Below are 25292 nucleotides of genomic sequence, written 5' to 3' on the forward strand. Positions count from 1 at the left end.
CAACTTGAAAATCCGAAGACCACTTACTACAATTTCTGTCGTGCTTGCTGGTGCTAGATGCTGCATGATTTCTTTTTAAAATTATTGCTCCTTTTCTTTCGTATTTTTTTTTTCATTTGTGATCTTCAGTTGAAGGGCAGTGTATAAATTCATTATTATTATTATTATTATTATTATTATTATTATTATTGGCAAAATACAATTCACATTCTACAGAATTCAAATTGTATTCTCTTGTCCTACAATCTAAGAAATAAATGAAGCAATACAAATACCTTAAGAAATCAACGTGAATATTTAACGGGGACACAGTGATTGTAGATCACCAGTGGTCCATGCACCCCTGTTTGCAAACCCTGCTCATGAACAAGAGTTCTGCCCGTTCTTCTGGAAAGTCTGTCTCACGGGTTCTTCCTTCTGTTCCCAAAGAGGTCCTTTCCCCACAATCAGAACCTGCTGCTTATCCTTTCCCTGTCACCTCACTCTGTAAAATGACACCAATCAAAATTAACCACACTAAATGTCTCTTGCAAAAGTGTGTGGTTTGGGTTTTTTGTTTAAAGGGAAAATAATTTCAATTTTTCAGTAAGGTTAAATTAACAGTAGGGAGTTTGGGCATCTCCAGGGAACCTGTTTATTGGGCATTTGTCCCACTTTGCACACGGGATGTCTTCCCATCAATCATTTGTTCACTTCACACTTTTCAATGCACTTCCCATTCACTTTCCAAACAACCAAAGTCTGTGATTTCTTTTAAGTGGATTTGTTGCACTAGGGTAGAAGACCGCTTAATTTCATTTTAAATGCACAAACCTAAACTTCCGGTATACGTGCTGGGATCCCTCCCACAAATACCGGCAGTCTGAAGGCGTCACTACATTTTAAACATCCTGTGTGATGCTTGCAATTCTCCTTGGTTTTGTGTCGCCAGTAGAAATCAAAAGCCGCATATGCTCCTTCATCTGGCGCTAAGGAACAGGAGCACGTTAGGTGCAAAACACAACACAGTGACGAGGCCCCTCCCCAAAGGCTCACTTTTCTTGGTCAGCACGCGGCTACCAGAGAGGGATCGTCCAAGACAAGCAGAGAGCATCTTCCAAGGCTAAGAAGTTAAACAGCTGCGGAGGCAAAGTCACCACTGCGCAGGCAGGCAGCTTGCCGGTCCCGTCCCCCCCGAACATAATTGCTGCATTCCCAGAGCTTGGAAGTTCACCAGGGCAGCCGTGGGCTCTTTGAGCCTTTGCCAAAAGAAAAAGAAAAAGTGGTCCACGGCTGGGCAGCATGCCAAAACACTTTGCACCTCACGTCATCTGCTATTTCAACCCAGCGCCAGCCGGACTAAAAATACAGAGTTAGCACTTCTGGCTCACTGGCATGGTGGGAGACTAAAGGCGGGGGTTCAGAAGCAGCAGCAGCAGCAGCGCTGTCCTCCTACCCTCCACGCTCAACAGCAGACACTTTTGGCAGGCTGAGAAGATGCAGCACACCAGGGATAGGCTGTCTGCACTGCCGGAAGGAAAAGTGCTAGAGGTATGTGTGTTTCTCTCTGTGTGAAAACTTGGCACATGGTGATGTTTTTACTTCATCTCAGACCACACAATTTGGTGGTGGTGGGGAGTTTTGTTGGAGAGAACAGCTGAAATGTTCCAGACCCCTCTCCCCTAGGTGTAGCAGGGCACAGAACACCAGGCCTGCCGCTTTCTGACAAAATCCGTACAGCGATGGGTAGGATCATCGAAGGAGCGCATCGTTCCGATCCAGCATACTCCAAAGCCCCGATACGATCCAGCAGTCAGAAAGGAAATACAGAATCCGGGTTTGTGGCAGACCCCTTCCCACTGTGCACCCTCCCCCTCCCCAGCCTCTGACGTCAATCAGAGGCGGGCGAGCTCCTCCGAGCGCGGAACAAGACACCGACGTGCTCCTCTGGAAACACGCACGTCTCCCTTGCACGCTCGCTCTTCTTTCCCAGCCCTTGCACGATCCCATGCGCGCGCCCCTTCCAACCTGGTCTCTTGGTACTTGCACAGACACGCGCCCGGTGTGTTTCTTTTTGCCCCCTCACCCCAAACCTCCCTTGCCATAAATGTTCATCCATGCACGACGCGGAGACTATATCAAATTCCTCCACGCTCACTCTTTTGCACACTCCTTGCTTTTTGCACCCACGACCCCAACTCCACCCTGTGCAGGATTCAATCTCTCGCTAGAGTAACGAGGGTCGGAGAGAAAGAGATGACCCCCTCGTCCCCCCCATCCCTCGACCATCACCATCATTGCGCCCGCAGCTCTCCTTTTACGCGCCGCCTTTTTACGCACGGCCTCAGAGCGCCCCGCTAGGTTTCTTTCTTTAGGGCTAGCTTGCTCCTTCGCTTTGCATCCCGATCTCGCCCCTCCTTTCCCCAAATAAGAACCCGAGCTCGGATTCACCTGACTTTGGCCGCCACCGACGCCACGGCCTCGTTGCGGAGCGAGCGGCGTTTGGAGACGGCCGTGCCCATCGTCCTCCTCGAAGCTCATCGCCGCCACCGCCGCGCGGAGCCGCCACTGCCGCTGCCACCACCGCCCATGCCGACCCCCACCCCCAACTCTGGGGATAGGCTGCGATCTCGGCTGCGGCTGCTGCTGCTGCCTCGGCGGGCCGAGCGGAGTCCGCCTCCTCCCAGGCAGACCCCTGTGAGTGTCGCTGGAGGAGGAGGAGCCGGAGGAGGAGCCGCCGCCACGACTAGCCGCCCCTCGGCGCGCATCGCGGCTGCTCATTGACTGCGGCTCGGGCGCCACAGGAGAGACCTGACGGGGCGGGGTGCAGGAAGCCCAGGCTCTGCCATGCCTATATTTGGGGAGGCTCTGGAGCAGGGAGGGAAAGCGCCGGCAATGGGATCGGTGGAGTGTTTCTGAGGTTGTGCAGAGTGCCCTGGCACCACCTTGACAGGAGGCGGCCGAGTGATCTTGGAATCCGAGGATCCTGGCTCAACGCGGAAGCTCCGAGCCGGCTGGGTGCGTTGGCGGCAAGGCAGTCGCGGTGCCCCTGAGGAGATGCATGCTTGAATTAAATAAAGCTAGACCGACTCTGGTCCTGTGCAAAGGACAATGCCGTCTCTTAGATAGGCGCCCTCACTGACTACATCCAAGCACTGAACTAGCATCGTAGCTCAGTGGTGGAACATCTGCTTTGCATGCAGAAGGTCCTAGGCTCATCACCCTAGGCTGCATGAAAAGTCTTTATACAGGGAAGAGTACCCCTGTGAACATGCAAAGGGTCATTCTTTCAGTTCTTTCTTCAGCACTGCCAGCAACAGAAACTGGCTTTGACACTATCTGCTCCACTTCATTAAACTGTGAGCTACCACAAATCATACACACGGGAGTGGGATAAAGCCTTGGTTCTTCACCGCTGCGGGAGAAAAAAGTCACAGGATAGGGGACTACTTCTTCAGCCTGAAAAATCTCAGCTTTTTTCAAAACCAGGGACAAAGTTTCAGTCCTTAAGGCTGCAAATATATATCTGAAAGCAATATGGCTGAATAAGGCTCCTGGCTCCTTCTCCCTTCCCAATTATGCTAGCAAAACCAGTCTAAGTTATGCAATTAAGAGAAAGCATTGACATTCTGCAAAGTCATCCAATTTGTAGGATTTATGGGGGACAAAGAATTCTCTTACCACAGTAACATAGACAACCCCCCTCAATGGATTGCACATACAAAGACTTGCTTATAATCTTATTGGTTGCATCACCAAGTATGTGGTTTGAATACTCTCAAAACATTATATGAAAATGTGAAGTATGGCTGTTAGTGCAGATTAGCAAGTCTCTTTAACTGTACAGTACTGCATTCTGCTGCTTTTCTATGTGCAGGGAGCGTTTGTATTTGGAGAAGTGGATGTATCCCTCATGAGAGCCCCCATTTACAGCCTGAAGTGCAGCAGCCCCAGTACAGTTTCATGACCTCCGTAAAAGGATTAAACCACTGGATAGAAATAGAAGGGTGTGAGGGTCAGGTCTCTCCACTGTATTCTCACGCAAAAATAAATTATTCACCCTCTGATCAGCTTCTCATGTGCTGCGTTTCCTCACAGAACAAAGCAGCCTGCTCTCTTATTCAAACACACACACTTCTCCTCCAGAGAGTCTTATTTGTCTCAAAGCCATATGCTCACCCATATCCACCACCACACCCCAGTTGCAGGTAATTTGGCGCTGTGGAGCGCTTGTCCTGATTTGCTCAAAGCTGATGAGGTTAGACACGGTGGAGGGTGGTCCATCTGGGCAAGTGGGGCACTGCCCCACCAACCTCAGAATGTTCTCAGCCAGCTCCCACCCACCTGCCTTCTTACGTTAAACCGGTCCAGGTAGATAGCCCTGGCTGTCTCCTTCTTCTTCCTCCTCAGTCTCAGTGTCACCACTTTATCTGCCTTCCACCCAACTAGTCCCAAGGGGCACAGTCTGGTGGGATAAGGGCTCCCTGTTTCACTCATTGTGGGCTGTTTATCTGTAATCTTCCTATGCCCACCATGACAGACTCTTCTTCCACGGTAATCTTGACCCCATGAACTTTTGGCTCCTGTCCACTCCTTCCCCAAACTTGCAACTAGATAAGCTGGAACATGTGCAGAGGAGAACAGCCAAGATGCCCAAGGGTCTGGAAACCACACCTTGAGAAGAAAGGTTGGGGGAGTTCGGTATGTTTAGCCTGGGAAAGAGATGTGATAGCCATCTTCAAGAGCTGTCCCATGGAAGATGGAGCAAACTTGTCTTCTCCTGCTCGGGAGAGTAGGACTCAAACCAATGGCTTTAAGTTTCAACAAATAAGATTTCGACTAAACATCAGGAAGAACTTTCTGGCAGTAAGAGTTGTCTAGCAGTGGAATGGACCTTGGAGGTTTTTAAGCAGAGGTTGGATGGCCATCTGTTGTAGATGCTTTACTTGAGATCCCTGCATTGCAGGGGGTTGGACTAGAGAACCCTTGATATCCCTTCCAACTCTACAATTCTATGATCACTGTCATAAATAGAAATCAACATATCTCTAAGCAGGCCAATAGGTTGATGAATCAAGGGAGCAGCAGCACATCACCCAATCAATTGTGTGCAGCACACACAGTTGTCCCTTTTGCATGCCACATTTTCACAGTCTTCACATTTTCCCAGCTAAAACATCTTGGGTGCACATCAGAGCTAAACAAAAGATCCCATGGGAAGTGTCCAAGACAGCCAGAGGAGATGTGATTTGGATCCTCCCCTTTGTGCAAAGAGGGAGAGCCCCAAAGAAAACCAAACACAGCTGCCTTTGCTTTCATACAGAATGATCAGTGCAGGATATTTTAGTTTCCCAACAAACAAATATAAAACAATTGGTTTCTGAGTTGTTGCACAGAAAAACTAAGAGCTCCATTAATGGATCAAAAAATTATTTTATTTTTAGGTTCTAACAGGAAGGGCACTTGCTAATACTGTTAGATAGATGCAGAAATTTTTTAAAGTTAATTCATGTTATTTACTAATCATATTATTTATTTCATACTGCCTGATTGTAAATAACAAACAAACCCTTAAAGCAGTTTATGAAAAGAGAGACTATCTGTAAAAACATTTTTTAAAAAAGCAGTTTAAAACAGTCAAATATAATTAAAATCAGTGATAAGCTAAACAAAAATTAAAACATTCTACATATCTGGGTAGGCTTGTCTAAGCAATAACGTTTTATGCAGGCTCCAAAACAAGTAACAGTGAGGCACCTGCCTGATTGTCAAGAGGTGCTGCCACCTATCGATTTCTTACAAATGTGGAGCAGGTATTATGTGGCGGCACCCGTAGTAGGGCCAATTCTGCAGGTCAAAGCAGTTGAGTGGGCACATGTGGGGAAAGGCAACCTCTCCGGCTAACTAGTCCCAGGTTGTTAAGGGCTTTATATTCTAATAGTAACACCTTGAACTTGGCCCAGTAGCAAATCAGCAACCAGTGCAGGCCTCTGAGCTGAGGTGTTACGTGCTGAGGGGCTCAGTCCTGTCAGCAACCTTGATGCAGTATTGTACTCATATTACAAATTATATCTGGTTCAGCAATTGCAGATAAAATGAAAAAATAAGAATATATTTCTATAAAAATTTCCCAGTCTGATACCACATTTTTAATTAATATTTTGACGTACATTCAGACTATATATATATGCATATATAAAGGTAAAGGGACCCCTGACCATTAGTTCCAGTCGTGGCCGACTCTGGGGTTGCGGCGCTCATCTTGCTTTATTGGCCAAGGGAGCTGGCATACAGCTTCCGGGTCATGTGGCCAGCATGACTAAGCCACTTCTGGCAAACCAGAGCAGCGCACAGAAACGCTGTTTACCTTCCCGCCAGAGCAGTACCTATTTATCTACTTGCACTTTGACATGCTTTCGAACTGCTAGGTTGGCAGGAGCAGGGACCTAGGTTGGCAAGCAACGGGAGCTCACCCCATCACAGGGATTCGAACCGCCAATCTTCTGATCAGCAAGTCCTAGGCTCTTGCCTAGCAAGTCCACAGCACCACCCGTGTCCCTATATATAAACTTTAAATAAATTATTGTTTAAACATGGTGAACCCATAGCTTTTGGGGGGGAACAACCCTAAATTGTTTTTTTGGGGGGGCCTAACCCAAAGCTGATTTTTTATTTTTATTAGATAATTATAATTATAAATTATTATATAATTTTTATTAAGTTTGACATTTTGACTTCAACACAATCATCATTATCACAGGGGGGGACATATACAAGTCCCAATCTCCCCCCCCCCACTTCTCCCCTGACTTCCCTCAACTTCCTCTTCTGGTTCTTTAAATATCAGTTTCTCCTGCTTGTTTTGTTCTGCCTTAATTTTGTATTCTTTTAGCTAAATGTTATTGCATTCTTGTCATTTTTATACCATATTTTCTAGAATTACATCTTACGTTTGATTATTTTCCCACTTATTGCCTCTTAGTTTTTATGCTTGTTTTCTGAATTGTAAGTGCTTAGTCAAACCCTGCTAGTGAGTCCACTTCTTTACAGTTTCTGTAGGTAAAGGTAAAGGTAAAGGTACCCCGGCCCGTACGGGCCAGTCTTGACAGACTCTAGGGTTGTGCGCTCATCTCACTCTATGGGCCGGGAGCCAGCGCTGTCCGCAGACACTTCCGGGTCACGTGGCCAGCGTGACAAGCTGCATCTGGCGAGCCAGCGCAGCACACGGAATGCCGTTTACCTTCCCGCTGGTAAGTGGTCCCTATTTATCTACTTGCACCCGGGGGTGCTTTCAAACTGCTAGGTTGGCAGGCGCTGGGACCGAGCAACGGGAGCACACCCCGCCACGGGGATTCGAACCGCCGACCATGTGATCGGCAAGTCCTAGGCGCTGAGATTTTACCCACAGCACCCCCCGCGTCCCTGTCACAGTTTCTGTAAGTACATCATAAATGGTTCCCAGTCTTTTTTTAAAGTCTCTATTGTCCTTGTCTCTAAGTTTTCCAGTGAGCTTTGCCATTTCAGCATATTCCATTAGTTTTGCTTGCCATTCTTCTTTTGTTGGTATCTTGTCATCTTTCCATTTTTGGAAAGCCGCTGTTCTAGCATAAATAGTTTTTTCCCACTTTTTTGACCTGCAATGCCTAGCAATAAAGCTTCTAGTCTTGTAACAAATGCCAAAGCTAGCTTATTTTTTTAAAATGTATTTTTATTAAAGATTTTCTTGGTTTACAAAAGTATTTGCGCTCTCTCTCTCTCTCTCTCTCTCTTGCTGTTTCTGTATGGCAAGCCTAGTCTTGGTGACAGAGTACCGGTCAGAATAGAAAATAATAACATAAGGAGAGCCTGCTGGGTGAGGCCAATGGCCCATCTAGCATCCTGTTCTCACAGTGGCCAGCCAGATGCTCCTTATGGGAAACCAGCAAGCAGGACCCAAACACAAGAGCAGCCTCCTCTCTTGCAGTCTCCAGCAGCTGGCATTCAGAAGCACTGCTGCCCAGGACTGTGGAGGGAGAGCCATCAACAGCCCTCTTCTCCAAAAACTGGTCTACAGTAATCCTCTTTTAAAGCCATCCACGTTGGTGGTCCATTACCACCACCAATGCGGTTTCACTATGCACTGTGTGAGATTCAGTGCCAAGGGCCTTCTGGCAGTTCCCTCATTGCGAGAAGTGAGGTTACAGGGAACCAGGCAGAGGGCCTTCTTGGTAGTGGCGCCCTCCTTGTGGAACGCCCTCCCTTCAGATGTGAAGCAAATAAGCAGCTATCTTCTCTTTAAGAGACATCTGAAGGCAGCCCTGTTTAGGGAAGTTTTTAATATTTAATGCTGTATTGTTTTTAGCACTTGATTGGAAGCTGCCCAGAGTGGCTGGGGAAACTCAGCCACATGGGCAGGGTATAAATAATTTATTGTTGTTGTTGTTGTTGTTGTTGTTGTTGTTGTTGTTGTTGTTACTACTACTACTACTACTACTACTACTACTACTACTACTATTACTACTACTTCATTTTATCTGTCCTGAATCTTCCAACAACAAATAAATTAGACTGTGCTAAGCGGACTGCTGGTCTGATCTATGGTGGCACAGAGGTCAGTGAACGGTGGTGTGGCTAGCCTGGGCTGGTGGTGGTGGGGCTTCCAAGCCCTTGGACTCTCAGCCAGTGTCTGACCTAGCTGACCACTGGCACCTGGCCTAACCAGGACCCCACCAACAGAAGAAGGGAGCTGCCTGAGGAAACCTGTGCCAACCTGATAATACGATATGGCATTGCATGGACCTTTTCAGGCTGCCTTCAGCACTGACCAGATCAGGGGTGCCTTGAATAAAGGGGGAGGTGAGGTGAGGTAATTTGAACGGCAATGCTCATCAACTTTGGGGGGTCCCGGCGAGGCCCCTTCGTCCCCTAGAAGTTGGTTCCTATGGACCAGATTCGGCCCAATTAAACTTCAGCAAAGTGGCTGCAAGGGGGACTTTTGTTTCTTTGAATCGCTTATTCGGGACGACGACAACCACCAGAGCATCCGCATTGCTACCTGCCAGTCACAGCCGAAGTTTTCAGACAAATAGATCCCCGCCCGCTGATAAGGCTTCACGCCCCCTGAGCAGATGTTCCCCCAAGACGACCCCCCCCCCTCTCGTTCCCAGCGAGGCGGCACGATCGATCAAACAAGGGCTGAGACGCGGCTGTGCTCCAAACCCGCTCATTAGCAGACACCCAAATATCATAATTGGGAGGGAATTATGCCAATCAGGGAAATGTGCGTCTGTTTACTCTGCATGTTGTGATTTTCTGAGTTGTTTCGGCGTTAGGGGAAGAGAACAGCGATGATACAGAGAGATGGGTCAAGGGGAGCGAGTGGTCTCACACAAGGTCGGGTTGCCGATTTCAAAAATCGAGTGGGTGGGGCCAGAGGGCGGGGCCAAGGCAGAACAGGTAGAATGTGACAGCCTCGTGGACAGAACCTTGTGAATTCTGCCACCTGGACATCCCGTTCTCCACTCAAAGCCATTTTGATCTTCTATGCTAGGATAATGGAAGGTAGGCTCTAATTGCTGTCATCATTTTCACAAAGGCCCCAGTGCCTTTAACTTTACCATGGCATGTTCGGCAGAAATTCAAAGGGCAAAGGCTTCTATCTGCAAAAGCTTTCCCTAATGAATTTCTGCCCTTTGCACAAGCTTTGAAGTCTTTGTTTTTAAAAACCGAAGGAACCTTGCTCACCCAATTTATCGCACGCGGGAGTCTCTGTTGTTCTCAGCCCACACGAAACAGGACTCCATTATCAGTGGCGTAGCGTGGGTTGTCAGCACCCGGGGCAAGGCAAGTAATTTGCGCCCCCTAACCCGTGGATTTGCGCCCCCTAAACCTAACCCCCAGATGTGGTGCCCGGTGCGGCCGGCCCCCCCTGCACCCCCCACGCTACGCCACTGTCCATTATACACCCATTTTGCAGATTGGGGACCAAGGTCTGGCAGACAGTAATGTGCCCACACAAGTCCTACGTGATAGAGCTTGAACCTCAAACCAAATGTTGGAGCTCCAGGCTCTGGGCACTGACTTTTTTGCCCATTGAGCTGGTGTCGAAGGCAGAGCACCTCGAACCACATGGTTTTTCTGGTCAGTTGGCAACCCTACTGTTTTATGCCTCTTCTGGACAAGAACGTAAACATCTCTCGCCCTCTAAAATTGGCAGGATGGCCTGGAAGAGTACCAGCCCCTCCTCCTGTCTGGCGTTCCTTATATTTCTTTTCACTTACCCTCTTTCACGGTTTCCAAGCTCCGCTTCGGCTCTCCAGGGGAGAACGGCCAACGGAGCAATTAACTTGATCTCAGTCCTTCAGAGGATGAGAGGGTGGAGGGGAGGAGGAAGAGGAGGAGGGTAAGAGAAACCGTTTGCAAACGGTGGTCGTGACAGATAAGCAAAGTTATGTTTTCGTCAAAATTGTCGCCATATCACAGTGGTTATAAGCCTTGCCATGCACTGAGAGGTTTCGCATACTGTACCTGGAATTTGTCCCTGAGCTCTGATAATGCTTCTCGCTGCCTGGACAAAGGACAGAGACATGTGCGTGTCTGTAGAAACTAGCCTACTGTACAAAAGGGAAACTTCGCATTCTTTGTTCCATCTGCTTTTGCCTAACAACAGAACAACAACAAATTGATTTGCAATTAGATGGTATTGCCCCTTTCTTTCCTAATAGAAGCCCCTGCAGAGAAAGTGATCAGCTCAGGATTAGCAAATTCCATTTTATTTTCTTAAAGGGAATACCTCAGGCCTAGAAGCCAAATGCAGCCCTTCGGGTCTCTCTGTCTGGTTCTCAGGCCCCTCCCCAGACCACACCTCTCACCAGTCTTGCTTCGCACTTTCCTTTAGTGTTTCCGGCCTGGCTGGGACTTGTCCTTCATTTGCCAGGACAGAGGTCTTGTGTGTGTGTGTGTGTGTGTGTGTGTGTGTGTGTGTGTGTGTGTGTGTGTGTGTTAAAGCAGCCTATTGTACAAAGTAAAATCTGTATTTGTTGCTCTGCCCACTTTTGCCTCTAGTCCCACCCACCCCTGGCATGCGGCCCCCAGAAGGGAATGTGGCCCCTCGGGATGGGTAAGGTTCCCCACCCCTGCTTTGGCTGCTCATATTGGGTTCAATCAGCTTGAAAGACAAGGAAAGAGGTCACTGAGCCCTGACATAGCTGGCTTTTCATTGCCAGCAACATTAATAAACCTCCCAATGAAATTAAAAGGATAATGGGCACTGGATGTCAACATTGTTTTGATGGATCTCCTTGAGGATATATTAAGACAAGAGGACGTGGGAATCATTTTAAAATGTAATGACTGCAGCAAAATTATTAATTGCAGAGTGTTGGAGGCAACAAAAAGATACCAACAAACTGGAATGTGTGTTTGTTTGTTTAAAAAAAAAAAACCACCAGGAATCTCTCATGTTGACATCTTTGATTATTAGAAATGGTAGAAGAGGAAAGCCAAATATGTTAAAATGAAGAGGTGCCTCCAGATGTTGCTGAACCACAACTCCCATAAGCCCTAGCAAGCATGGCCAATGGCCCATGATGATGGGCATTGTAGTTCAACAACATCTGGAAGGCCACAGGCTCCCCACACCTGCAGTGAATTTATTAGTTTAGGGGAGGGGTGCCCCCCAGGTGTTGCTGGACTACAGATCTCAACAGTCCCAGCTGGCATGAAGGATGATGAGAACTACAGTCCAGCAACATATAGAGGGCACCACCTTGGTCTACCCCGGCTTTAGACTATATAAGGCAATGGTGGATGGAGGAAGAGATCAGTTTTCTGAAATGTGTTTATGTGCATGTGTATTTAAATTTAAACAGGTTTCTGGTCCTCATGAAGATATGCTTACAGGTGCATCATGTTACATGCTCATAGGCAGCATAGCAAGGTTGTGTGGTGTCTTGCGTGGGATGAAACGCTTCTATGGTGCAGCTTGACGAAACCGGAAGTCTTCAAATGCTGAACAGCAGGGGAACATTGTGTATGTGAGTATGTGTGTGTTTTCACAAAGAATATGGTACTTCAGAGATTATCAGTGTGTAGGCAATGGGGAGATGGAATTCAAATGTGACATTTCTTCCCACCCTAAAGAAACAGATGGATGAGTTGGGACACTGGCACAGTCTCTGAATATGGATAGATTTCACTCACGTCCCGATTAAATGCATCAGAGGGCAGAACAGAACCTTCCCCTAAGTCAAGCTGGCTGGTGCCACGTAGGGATGGCTGCAGTAGTGACCGGTGCACCTTGAGTCTGGTAGCACAGAAGGCAGGGAGCCTGAAGAGCAGGAGTCAAAGCCAATGACAAGAACATAAGAAGAGCTCTGCTGGATCAGGCCAGTGGTCCATCTAGTGCAGCATCCTGTTCTCACAGGAGCCAGCCAGATGCAACAATGGGAAGCCCACAATGGACATGCAAAGAAGAGCAACTATCTCCTCCTGTGGCTTCCAGCAACTGATCTTCTGAAGTATTACTGCTTCCCAAGAGTCAGAGCATAACCATTATGGCTAGTAGCAACTGACAATCTTATTACCCTCCATGGAGGTGTCCCAATTTGTTTTAAAGCCCTCCAAAGTTGGTGGGCATCACGGCCTCCTGCTGGAACACGTTCCATAGTTTATCTATACGTTGCATGAAGAAGTAAGGCAGGTGTTTTCTTTTATCTGTTCTGAATCTTCCAACATCCAGCTTCACTGGGTGCTAACAAGTTCCAATGTTAAGGGAGAGGAACCAAAACCTTTCACTCTCCACTCTTTCTACACCACACATCATTTTATAAACTTATATCATGTTGCCTCAAAACACTGCAACGTTTTCTCATGGGAGACGGGGAGTCGCTCCATCGCCTTGATCATTTCAGTTGCCTTTTTCTGTGTTGAGGGCAGGGTGTTGCAGTCTTGAAAAGGTGACAGACAGATGACTTTGCAGCCTGACACAGCTTCTCATGCTGAAGGCCCCCAACAAAGCAGTGTATGGAAATAGCATTTTACTAATGTGTTTAGCGCACCTAAAGGTGGAGGCAGATTGTGCCATCCGTGTAGCAAACTGCAGAGGGGAAAAGAAAGGTAGAAGCTGGGATATTATTTCCACCACTGCATAATTTGGTTCTCTCCCCACCCTCTGGAGCTTCTTTCTCAGGTGAGGCAGGTTGTCAGCTACAAAGAGAGAGCACCCTTTCCCACTGGGCAGCATGACAACTGCATGCTTTGGGAAAAGAGGAATTTTTATTCTCCAGGGTTAATTTGCCTTAAGTTGCTTTTGCAGTTCCTCTTTACATGCCATGGGCATAGCCAGGATTTATTGGGGGCGGGCAGTTTTTATGTTGGGGTGTGTGGAACTCAGTTATCTACAATGCAATTGGTCAGTTAGTTAAGTATTTTTATTTATTTACTTGATACAGGTAGGGGCAACTGCACCCCCTGGCTACGCCCATATTACATGCTTATATTTGTATCTTTAATAGTAATAGTAATTTATTAATTGTACCCCACCCATCTGGCTGGGTTTCCCCAGCCACTCTGGGTGGCTTCTAACAAAGATTAAAAATACATAAAAATGTTACACATTAAAAACTTCCCTGACCAGGGCTGCCTTCATTTGTCTTCTAAATGTCAGGTAGTTGTTTATCTCTTTGACATCTGATGGGAGGGCGTTCCACAGGGCTGGTGTCGCTACCGAGAAGGCCCTCTGCCTGGTTCCCTGTAGCTTAGCTTCTTGCAGTGAGGGAACCACCAGAAGGCCCTTGGTGCTGGACCTCAGTGTCCGGACAGAACGATGGGGGTGGAGACGCTCCTTCAGGTATACTGGACCGAGGCCGTTTAGGGCTTTAAAGGTCAGCACCAACACTGAATTGTGCTCGGAAACGTACTGGGAGCCAATGTATGTCTTTCAAGACCGGTGTTATATGGTCTCGGCGGCTGCTCCCAGTCACCAGTCTAGCTGCCGCATTCTGGATTAGTTGTAGTTTCCAAGTCACCTTCAAAGGTAGCCCCACGTAGAGCGCATTGCAGTAGTCCAAGCCGGAGATAACCAGAGCATGCACCACTCTGGCAAGACAGCCTGCGGGCAGGTAGACTCTTATAACCAGCAGGTAGAGCAGCATTCAGTGTCTCTTGGAAGAGCAGGTGACCACAGTTTCTCCCTCTGATTCTCCAAGAACTCCCCACCCCCACCCCTGCTCCACAGTCTCCAAAAGCAATGAGGGCCAGTGTGATGTGGAAGCATGAATAAAGGAATTAAATTGAGATGAGGAGAATTCAAATTTCTGCTTGGCTACAATGCTTGCTCTTTAAGTTTGGGGCTGGTCACCCTTGCTCAGAACTGGCCAACCTCACAGAATACTGATAGGGATGCGGAGTGAACCGGGGTGGGGTGGGGGAGTGAATAAATGAGGCAAGCTATATCTACCCACAAAGGGGCTGGCTCAGAGTAAGTTGGTGCCTGAGGCAAGAGGGAATAAGTCCTTCTCCTCTTCATTTCCTTTAAGATTGTGGAAGCCCAATGAACAGGAGCTGTGCAAGAGCCCTTAACAGCAACCCCCATAATATATTATACCACCTTAACCCACAGAGACACCCCCTCTCCACCAACATGCCTTGCCAGCCGAGGCTCAGGGCAGAGAGTGAATTTGGCCAACAGCACAAAAGAGGTTCAAGTTGTTGGATTTTTATTTTTTTAAAAAACATCTGAACACACAGAGCGACAAGACAGCCCAACATTGCTAAGATGGAACAAGGTTGTCCAGATGGCCAGAGGCAGGAGTGCCCCCCTCTGTGTGGAAATGCCGCAAGTGTCAAGCGAGCCAAGGACTCCCAGACGTAGCTTCAGAGAAAGGCAGAAGGGCAAGAAAAGTCCTTCTCCCTGCTCTGCTGTGGAGAGCAGGACCAGCTAAGGCGTCTCAATCGGTGGCGTCTTCTTAGCGAGACTGCTTGCCACAACCACTGCTGGGCAACACAGCTCCCAACAGATGGTTTTGTTTTCACACCGTGTCGGAGTCGAGCAAGGAACATCCAGACTCATTCTTCATGCTAACATTCAGGCTTCTTACTAATTGCTGGCAAAACCTTTCACACACGCCCTCCTCCCATTGCAGATGCTGGTTCAAGAACTAAATGGGGGGGGGGTGAACAATAATTTAAGAGTGCTGAAACCCACTTCTCCACCCACCCTTTAAAAATACAGACATGCACACTCGCTTTCTCTCTGCTGTCGCCATCTTGTTCACAGGACAAACAGGCATACAAAATGCACTGTTCACACGCCCAGCCTGCAGGAATTCAGTGCTGCCCTGGGATCTGTTTGGGCCAAGCTGCTGGTGAAAGGTTTCTGGAGAGCTGCATTTGAGAAATGGTGGAAGGAGAGAGTTTAGCCATGGTCAGGAGCCCTTTCACTCTTGCTACCCATGTTGGGTTTAGGCAAGAAAGAAAGAAAGAAAAGGCACCACTTTCATCTCAGAACAAGGAAGTGTTGTAATGGCAAAGAGAGGAGGCTTTGTAATGAATGGGAAAGGATTTCCTGAGCCACTTGGGAGCCCCCCAAAGCAGCTCAGCTCAGCTCGGTACCACTGCTTCCTTGGCTGTCCTGGCTGATGATGCTGATACGTTTTCTGCGCCGGACTTCTTGGTCCTGCTAGGAGCAAGAAAAGAAGACAAAAGGTTTTCACTCACACTTGTTAGGCCCCAGAGGTCACTGACAATGGGCTCCCCTCTGGGCTCTGCAGTCCAGGGCCAAAAGCTCAGATGTAAGGGGGAGGAGCAAGCATGAGCTGTATGCCTCTTGAGCTTCTTGGGAGTGTGCTGTGTGCAATTTGGCATCGTTAAGACTGTAAAAAGCAGAACCCTGCTGGATCACATCCCCCCCACCAAGCGTGAGGAGCTGCTGAACCTGGCTCATTTGACATTCTCACCTGGGAAGTGGTCTCCCCGCCAAAGCCCTGTTGCTTGGTCTTACCCTGCCAGAGCCAAGCAACTTGCCAGAGCAGGAGAAGGGGCAGAGTTTCTTTGCTGAGTGGGGAGAAAGAGAAGCCTCTTTCTCCTAGCACAGCACAGGGGAGCAGAGCACAGAGAGGGGCGGGGAGAGGGAGAGAGAAAGAGAAAGCGCGGGGTGGTGGTACAAAGGTGGCCTACTTTTGCCTCTGCCCATGAGCATCCCAGGTATGTTGCCCCTGACAGAATAAATTTCTCAATGCAAGGCAGCTCCCTGGCCCCAATCTAGGTCAGCATCCTGATTTTTCTAGCTGTTATATCAACCTGTGTTCAGTGGGTGATGCAGGGTAGAATTATTTGGAGAGAGGGAGAAGGGGAAAAAACTTCTGTCTCTCGCCACGTACTACACATAACACCTACCATCTCTATCATGTTTCTCTGTCAGATATCTTTTACCAAGTTCAAAAAACTTGCTTCAGCCTCTAGTCACTGGGAAGGTACTTCAAGCAGCCCACAATTGCAGATTTCATTTTTGTAAAAAAAGAACACCTCTCATAGGTACACATTAGTTTCTAGTCCTCATAATTGCAAAGGTAAATGCAGCCACATCTGAGCTACCCTACCGTTGCCTCTACTCCTTATAGGTTTAGAGCAGTGTGCGTGTGTGTAGTTTTTCACTAGATATAGCTCACACAGTAGCAAGTGTGTCTTCACAGCTCTAAAGGTCACAAAGCAGCATAACAGGAACAGAATTCTACCCTTTCCATCTCTGAATCCCACTCCTAGAACATGTTATAAGATATAAAATAAAGATTACCCCTGAATGTTTACAGAGTATTTTTTTCCTTGCAACTGAGGAGCCAGTGGAAGCCTTCTAGTCAAGTAATGATGTCTAAGACCACTTTTGGCAAGATAAGCTCCACCTCCCTCTTGTATTGGCTCCACTGCATTATGGGAAGACAGTGGCCAAACCAGTAGGGCCCAGGGGAGCTCTTACGGAGTCGGAGTCATCTTCAGTGTGGTTGCTCAGGAAATTGACATAGTCGTCCTTGTGGCTGCCGAGAACTTCCTCCTCATACTCCGTCTGATAGTCGGACTCATCTGAACAGAAGGCAGGTAAGGGGTAGAGACTCATTCAGCCCAGAGGTGGGGGAAGGCACAGATGGTTTCCCCATGATGTGGGGTGAAGCACCTGCCTCAGGTGAAGGAAGCACAAGAGGCAGCCCTCTGCCTGCCCAACTGCTTCCACTGCCACCAAGAGGAAGGTGTTCCAGTGTGTGGCATTGCCACTTGTCTTTCCCGCCAAATGAATGGCAACACTTTGAGGTGCACCCTGGCTCCCACTGAGCTTGGCAAGGGCTGGTGGTGGAAGTTGGGTGCAGTTTAGTGGGCTGGGAGGTGGCAATTCCTGTTTCATCTCAAGCAGCAAGATGGCTGGGTCACCTGTGGGGGAGGGGACAGCAGGAAAAGCAGGAACCCAAGGGCTACGTGGATGGGCATCGCCCACCTGCCTCAACCCTCCCCCTAAAAACATGAACAGATTTCCTGGGGATCCTTGGGCAACAAACACAACAAAGAAAGGAACTGAAGTTTTGGTTTTTGGTGCAGCCATGATTCCCACCCGCAACTCACCATCCACTATGACAGCCTTGACTGGCTCAATTCGGGAGACAATTTCCGCCAGGTCTGTGAAAGAAGTTGTGGGACAGGTCACTACCTGGAAAAGAAGAGATGGATGCTTAAGAAGAGCCTGGCTTCTGGGTCAGGCCAGTGGCCCGTCTCATCAAGCGTCCTGTTCGCACAGTGGTCAACCAGATGCCCCAAAGAGGAAGCTCCCAAAGTGCACCTGAGTGCAGCTGCCCTCTGCCCGCTGACACTTGTTCATGCTGCCACCGCCAAGGGTGTCTTCATCCATTACGTTCTTTATTGTTATTAATTCAATTTATTAGTTGCTTGACACACGTGAAGAGCCTCCAAGCGGCTTTCAGAATTTTAAAAGCAGAAAGCATGACATAAGATTGCAAGGAAAGAGCACTGCATTACAATGAAATAACAAAAAAAATATCCCGAAGAAAGCCTGAAGCTGATAAAGCAGCAGCAAAAACAACAGCATCAACGTCAGCATCAAAGTATTATTATGTGTCAAGTGCTTGTGAGACAAGAGGTTTCACCTGGAGCCAAAAAGGTGTTTGTGATAGCGCCACACTGACCTCCCTGGAGAGAGTGTTCTACAGGCAGGGGAGCCACAACTGAAAAGGCCCTTCCCCTTGTTGCAACCCAGTGTGAGAGCCAGTGATGGTGCAGCTGGACTAGGACTTGGGAGACCAGGGTTCCCACTCTGTCATGAAGCTCACAGAGTATGACCTTGAGGCAGTCACCGCCTCTCAGCTGCACCCACCTCACAGGGTTGTTGTGGGGATTAAATGAAGAGAGCGGAGAACGCTAGATGACACCTTGAGTGCCTTGGAGAATAAGGTTTGATATAAAGGCAAGAAATGAAAATAAGATGATAAACCCTCTGAACCTCCCTCAGAGGAGGCACCTGGGGGAAGGCCTCATATGAATATATTCCCCGCCCCCCAGCAATTATAATAGCATGCTCAACCTCATGCTGGAAAATGAAGCCTAACAGGGAGGGCTGGGGCAGTGCAGGGACTAGGAGACTGAAAGTGATACATGAAAAATGTCATCTGCTATGAGCTCACTAGGATGCTTCGGGTGCAAGGCACAAGGGATAGGAGTTGCAAGCTGAAACATCTAGAGGGCACCAGGTTGGGTGAAGGCTGTACTCCTGACCAAGCTGCTCCTCTGCCCCTATCTAGGAGACTGGAAGAGGGAGCGCTTGAGCCAAGCCACACAGAGCCATGGCAATGCCAGAGGGCCAGGATCAGATGCCCTGCAGCGGAGGAAGGGAACATCTGGTTGTAGGAGCATTAATTAAAGGCTGCCAGCCCAAGAGTCACTAAATCTTAAAAATAGTTACAGAGGCACTCCGCTGGCTGGCTGAGAGCTATTGAACTGAGCCACGAGGCAGTGAGATCAATCCCCTGCCACAAAGGGCAGGTCCTTTAATGAGATATGTTATCTCCGTATTACAGCGGACATTCAAAATGTGGTGACTCAACGCTCCAATCCAGGGCACATTGTTCACTGTCAGAGGGATGCCGGAGAATGCTGACAGTCAACGGCATTCGCTTGCACATATAAAAAAATTGAAAACAAGCATGAAGGGTGCGGGGGAGAGGAATATATTTTACATATCTAGGTTTGAGTTGCCACTAAATTTATATTGGATTGTCAACATTCATGCACTGCATCCAGGGCTATGTTATTCAGCAATTCTGAAGAAGTCACGACATTTTTACTTCTTTGATGTAGAAGACATGGGAGATTGAAAGCAGATTCTCATCTTCCTGAGAACCCAGCGCAGCAGGTTCTAACATCTCCTTTATAAAAAACGAGCAACTTTCTAGATCTCATGGCTGTGAAGATAAGCCATTTCAGAAGCCAAAGGGTAGCTCAAAGAGATCCCTAGCGACTAGGGCTCTAAGGCCTTGCCCCTCCCTCCCTTAACTATTCAGGATAAATGATGTAAGGTAAGATAAATTTTACAAAGTTGCTCAATGTGAACAATGTGTTATAAAATTAAGCATTTCTTGGGATAAAAATCTGATTGGGCATGGAACTTATTTTTAGCATTAATTATGCCATGCCCTACAACACACAGCCAGTGGAACCAGCTGCCACTGGATCAGCTCCGGTGCAAGGCAGCCCCCATTTCCCTGCTGGTGTGTGTAGCTAGTTGTATATTGGGTGACTTTCCAGGTCTCCATTTCATTTCCATGGCACTCTGTCTGGGGCCTGCTCTTAACAGTCAAAGGGGTGGCAGGAGGCTGAGCCTGCAGGAGACCCCTGGCAACTGGATGAGTCACAACCGGCAGAGAGGGAAGCACACAGGAGATGCTGCAATCACTTAAATAATTATGTTCCCTAAACCCAGAAGCAGTTATGGAGAGACGGGGTGGAAGAGTGGAGAATCCACAAGACATTCAAGCCTCACTGAGATATGGTGCAAATATGCACCATACATTTAAAGCACGTTGCTTTCCCCAAAGAATCCTGCAAACTGTAGGTTAAGGGTGTTGGGAACTGTAGTTCTCTGGGGAGTAAACTACAGCTCATGATTCTTCGGGGGGAAGCCATGTGCTTTCAATGGGTTAGGCTACTCTAACCCACAGAGAAAATTAGATCACTTGGGGCATCAGCCTCTTTCCCTGTCTACTTTATCCTACCATGACTGAAAGAGATCGAATGAAAGCTCTCTCTTCACAGCACCTCCTGTGCACCATGTTCAATTAACGGAGGTGCGTAAAGCCAGATGCTCTCAACAGCAGCCTCTCAAGCGTGCAGCTCCCTATGGAGATTCAGAGCCCTGAGTTCTGCAGGGAAGACCTGTAGCTAAATCAAGAGAAGGGTGAGGTGTTTATCTTTTGTATTTTAAAAACTCAGTTTTAAAATGAGATCTCCACCCCACCCCACCCATCATTCTAAACACAATCTATTGCTACTTGCTGTAAGCCTCTGGAGATAATGCAGAATACACAAAGAAGAATTTATTTGTTTGTTTACTCTGAATCTCTGCCTGCTTTTCAAAACAAGACCATGTCAGAAGGTAGCTTACAATTAGATGACTGTGATAACATTTATTTATTTACATACTTACTCCTTTTATGTCCCACCTTTTTTCTCCAAGGAGTTCTCCCCTTCCTCATTTAATTCCCACAACAACACTGGGAGGTGGCTTAGGCTGGGAGGCAATGACAGTCCCAAGGTCACACAGTGACCTTTATGGATGAGTGGGGATTTGAACCCGGGTCTCCCAGGTCCTAGCCTCACACTCTAACACCACTGCACCACACTGGCTTTGTAAGTCGGGGATGTGTTAGTGCGTTCGTTCAGCACAGGCTCTTAAGGCAATCAGTGACATGGTCCAGCAGGTGAAACTGGTCTGTTAAAGTGAATGGGGCATTGCCCCACCAACCACAATCAGCCCTCACCTGCCTGCCTTCTTACTTACAGCCAATCAGTGGCTGGCTCCACCTACTGTTGGTCTCCCTGCCTTCCACACTACCACTCTCAAGGGGTGCCAGTCACCATTGCAATCCAGGATCTTCTCTCCAGAGGACCCAAGAGGCATATTTAAAAACAAACATAAAACCACTATGAGCTTTGCGAAGCAATCATGTTAGGAGAGCAATAATTTGAAAAAGGACGCTAGGAAGAGCCACTGGGATACTCACTCCTGGAAGCTTGGATTTGCAGAGTTCCTGTCTGTCCTTCAGCATCTTGTCCAGGACACCACTCCTGCACCAGACATTAAATACTGTTCTCCCGTGTTGATAGCCCACCTCCTGGAAGGAAGGAAGGAAGGAAGGAAGGAAGGAAGGAAGGAAGGAAGGAAACCATCAGCCACTGTAGCTAAGCTGGTTTCCTGTGGCAGCCCCAGAGGACAGAAAGGGAGTCCATTTGCCTCCTGGCTCTTCTGAAATGTGTTGCTGAACTATGTTAAGAAGAAAAAGGTCTCTGTTGCAAAGACTCTTGCTCACAAGTCTGTTGCTATAAGCCCCTTTTGCATGGGACTGGGACATGTGGGGTGGCTCCAATGCTTGCTGATGGCTCTTTGATGAATTCAAAATAGCTCCATTTTTTATAACTGGTTGCTGACAAGTTTCTCACTGGAATGTTTTTCAGCTATTAAGACTGGTTTTATTGGATTAATCTATTTAAAGAATTTTAATCCTGATCCTTGGGGATCACTTTAAAATAAAAAGCGGGGGCATTCCCTCTCATCATGCTAATAAACTAAAAAGGCATGACATACGGGAGGGGGGGAATCTTGTGACAAGCAAGTAATTTGAGGCCCCCAAGCCAAGAAGGCACCCCTCTCCCCCACTGCCTTAGCTTCCTCTGACCCCAACGCACACAAATTTCATCAAACTTCCCGAAGTCCAAGGTGCCATAGCGATCGATGGGTGGCCGGATGTATTCGCAGTATTCGCTGCTCTTGACCATCTCCAGCTGCCGGACACAGCACACGTAGGCAAGCCGGGTCTGGATCTCGGCCATGTTCAGCACCTGCCAAAAACGTCAAGTATCATTAAGCTCCCACAAGAGAATGGGCAGCACCACCCATCTTGGCTGACCAAAATTCTAACTTCTATAACCTCCCATCCCCCAAACCCTGGGAATTTGTTTAGTGAGTGTGCTATAAATCAGGCATAGAGAACATCAGCCCTCCAGATGTTGCCAAACAACAACCAGTCATTCCTGGCTATACCTGCTGTGGATGATGGGTGTTGCAGTTTATCTACACAGGATTTGTCATGGTAGAGCCTTAATCCCTTTAATGAAAGTAATTCTCAGAGGACTGCAACTCTAGGCATGGAGCCATGACATTTAAAGCAGGTTTGAAACTGGCTTGTGTGGGTGGGTAGTGAAGACATGGCTACTCTGTCAGATATTTAGTGCCATGGCACAACATACACAGGCTACAACCATGTCTGTCTGGCCTCATCATGGCATGGTGTGGAGGAAAACAGCATGTATGGCCTTATTTTCCATCTGTGCAATCAAAGCTTTGAAGGGTCATTGTGAACTCTAATGCAGCCTTGCAAATATATTATCACAAATGGTCACTAGCTCAGAAAGAAATTATAACAACCAGCCCAAATCTGTGTTGGGAAAATTAAAAGGCATAGTTCTCTTTCAGGCTGTTAAAAACCTTTCCAGGTATAACACTAAAAAAGCCCCCACCAAACCTTTACCTGATCCCCTGGAATCAACCACAAGTTGCCACAGATGATTGGGCTAGCAGCTATTTAGGGGCAATTCTATCCTAGGCATACCTTCACTTTCTCCACCAAGGGGTTCCACCGCTTCCACAGCAGCCACCAGCCAGAGAGTGCGTCGCCATAATTGGTGAGGTTTGTCTCATCCCTGCTCCCCACATCAATGGCAATGACCACCTTTGCCCCCATAGACCTAGCAACATCCGCTGTCAAGGTGACAAAAACAAAGAATCATCCCCTGCTCTCTACCATACCCTGCCCCCTTCCTAGAACACCTTCTACTGTGCTTTCTGGGCAGCCTACTGCTTGGCATGAGTTCATTATTTCTGGCAGGGTCTTTGCCACACATCATCCACGCTGGACATTTGTGGGCGCTGCTCCAAGGAGGGCAATTTTACCTTCCAAAATGCTCTCAGAAGATTCTTTCCCTCAGCAGAATTAGGGTAATTTATAGGTCTTCTTTGTTCCAGTAATTCACTTCTAAACCCAAACATGAAAAAGCATTTCTCCTCCTGACGGGAGAAAGAAAAGGCCCTTTGCAGAGAACAGTGACTCAGTATCCCTCAGGGAGGCGAGGGTGAGAAGACAAGAGGAACAGCGAAGTGAAAGAGGCCCACAAAATCGTGACAGGTATGTCATTTTCGATTCCACTTGGTGGAGAAGATGCTCAGCAGGGTTTAAAGGCTACCAGGGTATGTTGTACCTGGAACATCACTGTGAGCGGTCAGGAGACATTTGGATAAGCCTACTTGTACCCTCCCTTTCCCTGCTCCATTTTTCAGAGTGGGGTGGGAATTGAGTTTTATATAAAAAGGAGGAAACACTAAAAAAAGTATTAATTTTAGATGCTTCCATACTGGCATGTTTCAAGAGCACTCAGCATTGCTATTTATTCCTCTTAACCACAACAAAGTTGAGGGCTGGTGTGATGAAAGTGTCAGACTGGTAATGCAGAGACCTGGGTTCAAATATTCACTTGGACACATGATGCTCATAGCATGCACCATTGGGACAATCACTCTGCCTAACCCACCCCACAAGGTTTGTTGTGACGATAAAACAGGGAAAGAGAGGGAGCCCATAGGGAGAGATTGGGAACTTCAGTAGCCCTCCATATGTTACTGGACTACAACTCCCATCAACCCCTGACCATTGGCTGTACTAGTGGGCATTGGTGGGAGTTGCAGACCAACAATGACTGGTGTGTTGGTGATGGCTGGGTTAGAGTGTTGGAATAGGAACAAGGGGACCCTGCATTTGAATCCCCACTCAATCATAAAGTTCACTAAATGATCTAGAGCCAATCTCTCACATAAACACACAGTTTTTCCTTTGGCTAAACTTCTTTCATAGGGTTTTGAATACATCAACAATAGCCGACTTTAGGCTGAGCCTTATAAAGGAGCAGCAGTTCAGTCCCAGCTGCAAACCCTGCCTTCGTTGAAAGGTGCCTTTTGATGGTAAAGGGGGCCTATCCTGCTCCAGTAAGATGGCATGGGGAAGACTCTGAACACAAAAAGAGCCCTCCTGGATCAAGCCAATGGCCCATTCAGTCCAGCATCCTGTTCTCACAGTGGCCAAGCTGGTGCCCATGGGAAACTCTGGTTGTACTGAGGCTTCTGTGATGGGAGTCCTCTGAGTCAGAGAACTGGGCAAGGAAGCATCCTTGGGCTGGAGGGGAACAGGTACCACACTCAACTTGTGTGTGTGTGTGTGTGTGTGTTTTGTGTGCAGCTGCGCTCCTTACTCAGAGTCTTCAATCTCATTCAGGAACCTGCTCTCATTTCCCTGGCTGCAAACTTGTTTCTGAAAAGACTGGGTGGGTGAAAGTTAAAGGGGACACCTATCACAAATATTTGGGGTGTTGGGGATCAGCAGGGACACAAAGCCCACACATTGAACCAGGCAGCTTTAAAAAAGGAAGCAATTAGAGCCTCTGTACAGTTTGATCTTCTCTTCCCACCATATGTAAGTCTCAAAATTTGAATTTATGTCTCCACGAGTTGCAACCCCCCCCCAATAAATTCAGGGGTTGGGGCTAGAAGTAGGATCCGGCTGCAAATAAGCAGAAAATAGGTTGCAGTTACATCAGTACCTGGGAGGTTGTTGATGTAGCCTCCGTCCATCAGGAGATGCCCGTCTTTTGGATCGCAGAGGGGGGGCAAGTAGCCGGAAAGTGACATGCTGGCCCGGATGTACCGCCACAGGCAGCCTGGCAGGGGGGAAGTCAGAGAAAGGCTCCATCTTCTCTGAAGGAAAAGCAGCAGCAGCCAAACTGCTCCTCTCTAACCCAACCAGCCCCACTTCTTGAGTGCAACAGCAGCTTTCCCCACTTGTGATTCCTGGCAACTGACATTCAGAGACGCACTGCCATTGATAGTGGGGAGAGAACATAGCCAACATAGCCTGAGACCCAGCCCTCGAATGCATCTGTGGGAACTTCAAACCTATGCTGTAAGTACAGTGGGAAAGTGGTCCAAGGGCTTCAGCTGCTTTAAATGAGACAAGCAC

The 25292-nt window shown here is 47.9% G+C and overlaps 2 protein-coding genes and 1 long non-coding RNA gene across 10 annotated transcripts in view; 1 reads left to right on the forward strand and 2 right to left on the reverse strand.

The window, feature by feature from the left end:
* Nucleotides 1–2681, reverse strand: part of NSMF (NMDA receptor synaptonuclear signaling and neuronal migration factor) — a 54922-nt gene extending 52241 nt beyond the window's left edge. The window contains exon 1 of the mRNA XM_081180307.1: nucleotides 2431–2681. Within this exon, the coding sequence (XP_081036433.1) occupies nucleotides 2431–2501 (71 nt within the window). The 5' untranslated portion in view covers nucleotides 2502–2681. The remainder of the gene's footprint in view (nucleotides 1–2430) is intronic.
* LOC308579362 lies at nucleotides 1260–14193 on the forward strand. The gene is made up of 3 exons (XR_014004444.1): nucleotides 1260–1530; nucleotides 11829–11993; nucleotides 14097–14193. It is a non-coding gene; the product is annotated as an uncharacterized lncRNA (long non-coding RNA).
* A 465-nt stretch (nucleotides 14194–14658) lies between these two features.
* Nucleotides 14659–25292, reverse strand: part of PNPLA7 (patatin like domain 7, lysophospholipase) — a 115340-nt gene continuing 104706 nt past the window's right edge. For 3 of the 8 annotated variants that reach the window (XM_081180360.1, XM_081180357.1, XM_081180354.1), the window contains 7 exons: nucleotides 24877–24993; nucleotides 22839–22987; nucleotides 21916–22068; nucleotides 21234–21344; nucleotides 17566–17650; nucleotides 16931–17034; nucleotides 14659–15637 (listed from right to left, as the gene is read on the reverse strand). In XM_081180360.1, the coding sequence (XP_081036486.1) occupies nucleotides 15554–15637; nucleotides 16931–17034; nucleotides 17566–17650; nucleotides 21234–21344; nucleotides 21916–22068; nucleotides 22839–22987; nucleotides 24877–24993 (803 nt within the window). In that variant the 3' untranslated portion in view covers nucleotides 14659–15553. Of the gene's footprint in view, nucleotides 15638–16930; nucleotides 17035–17565; nucleotides 17651–21229; nucleotides 21345–21915; nucleotides 22069–22838; nucleotides 22988–24876; nucleotides 24994–25292 lie in introns of all 8 variants that reach the window. The other 5 variants (XM_081180359.1, XM_081180356.1, XM_081180353.1 and 2 more) reach the window with 3 other exon arrangements.

The sequence above is a fragment of the Podarcis bocagei genome (genome assembly GCF_964188305.1).
Source record: "Podarcis bocagei genome assembly, chromosome: Z".
NCBI lineage: Eukaryota > Metazoa > Chordata > Lepidosauria > Squamata > Lacertidae > Podarcis > Podarcis bocagei.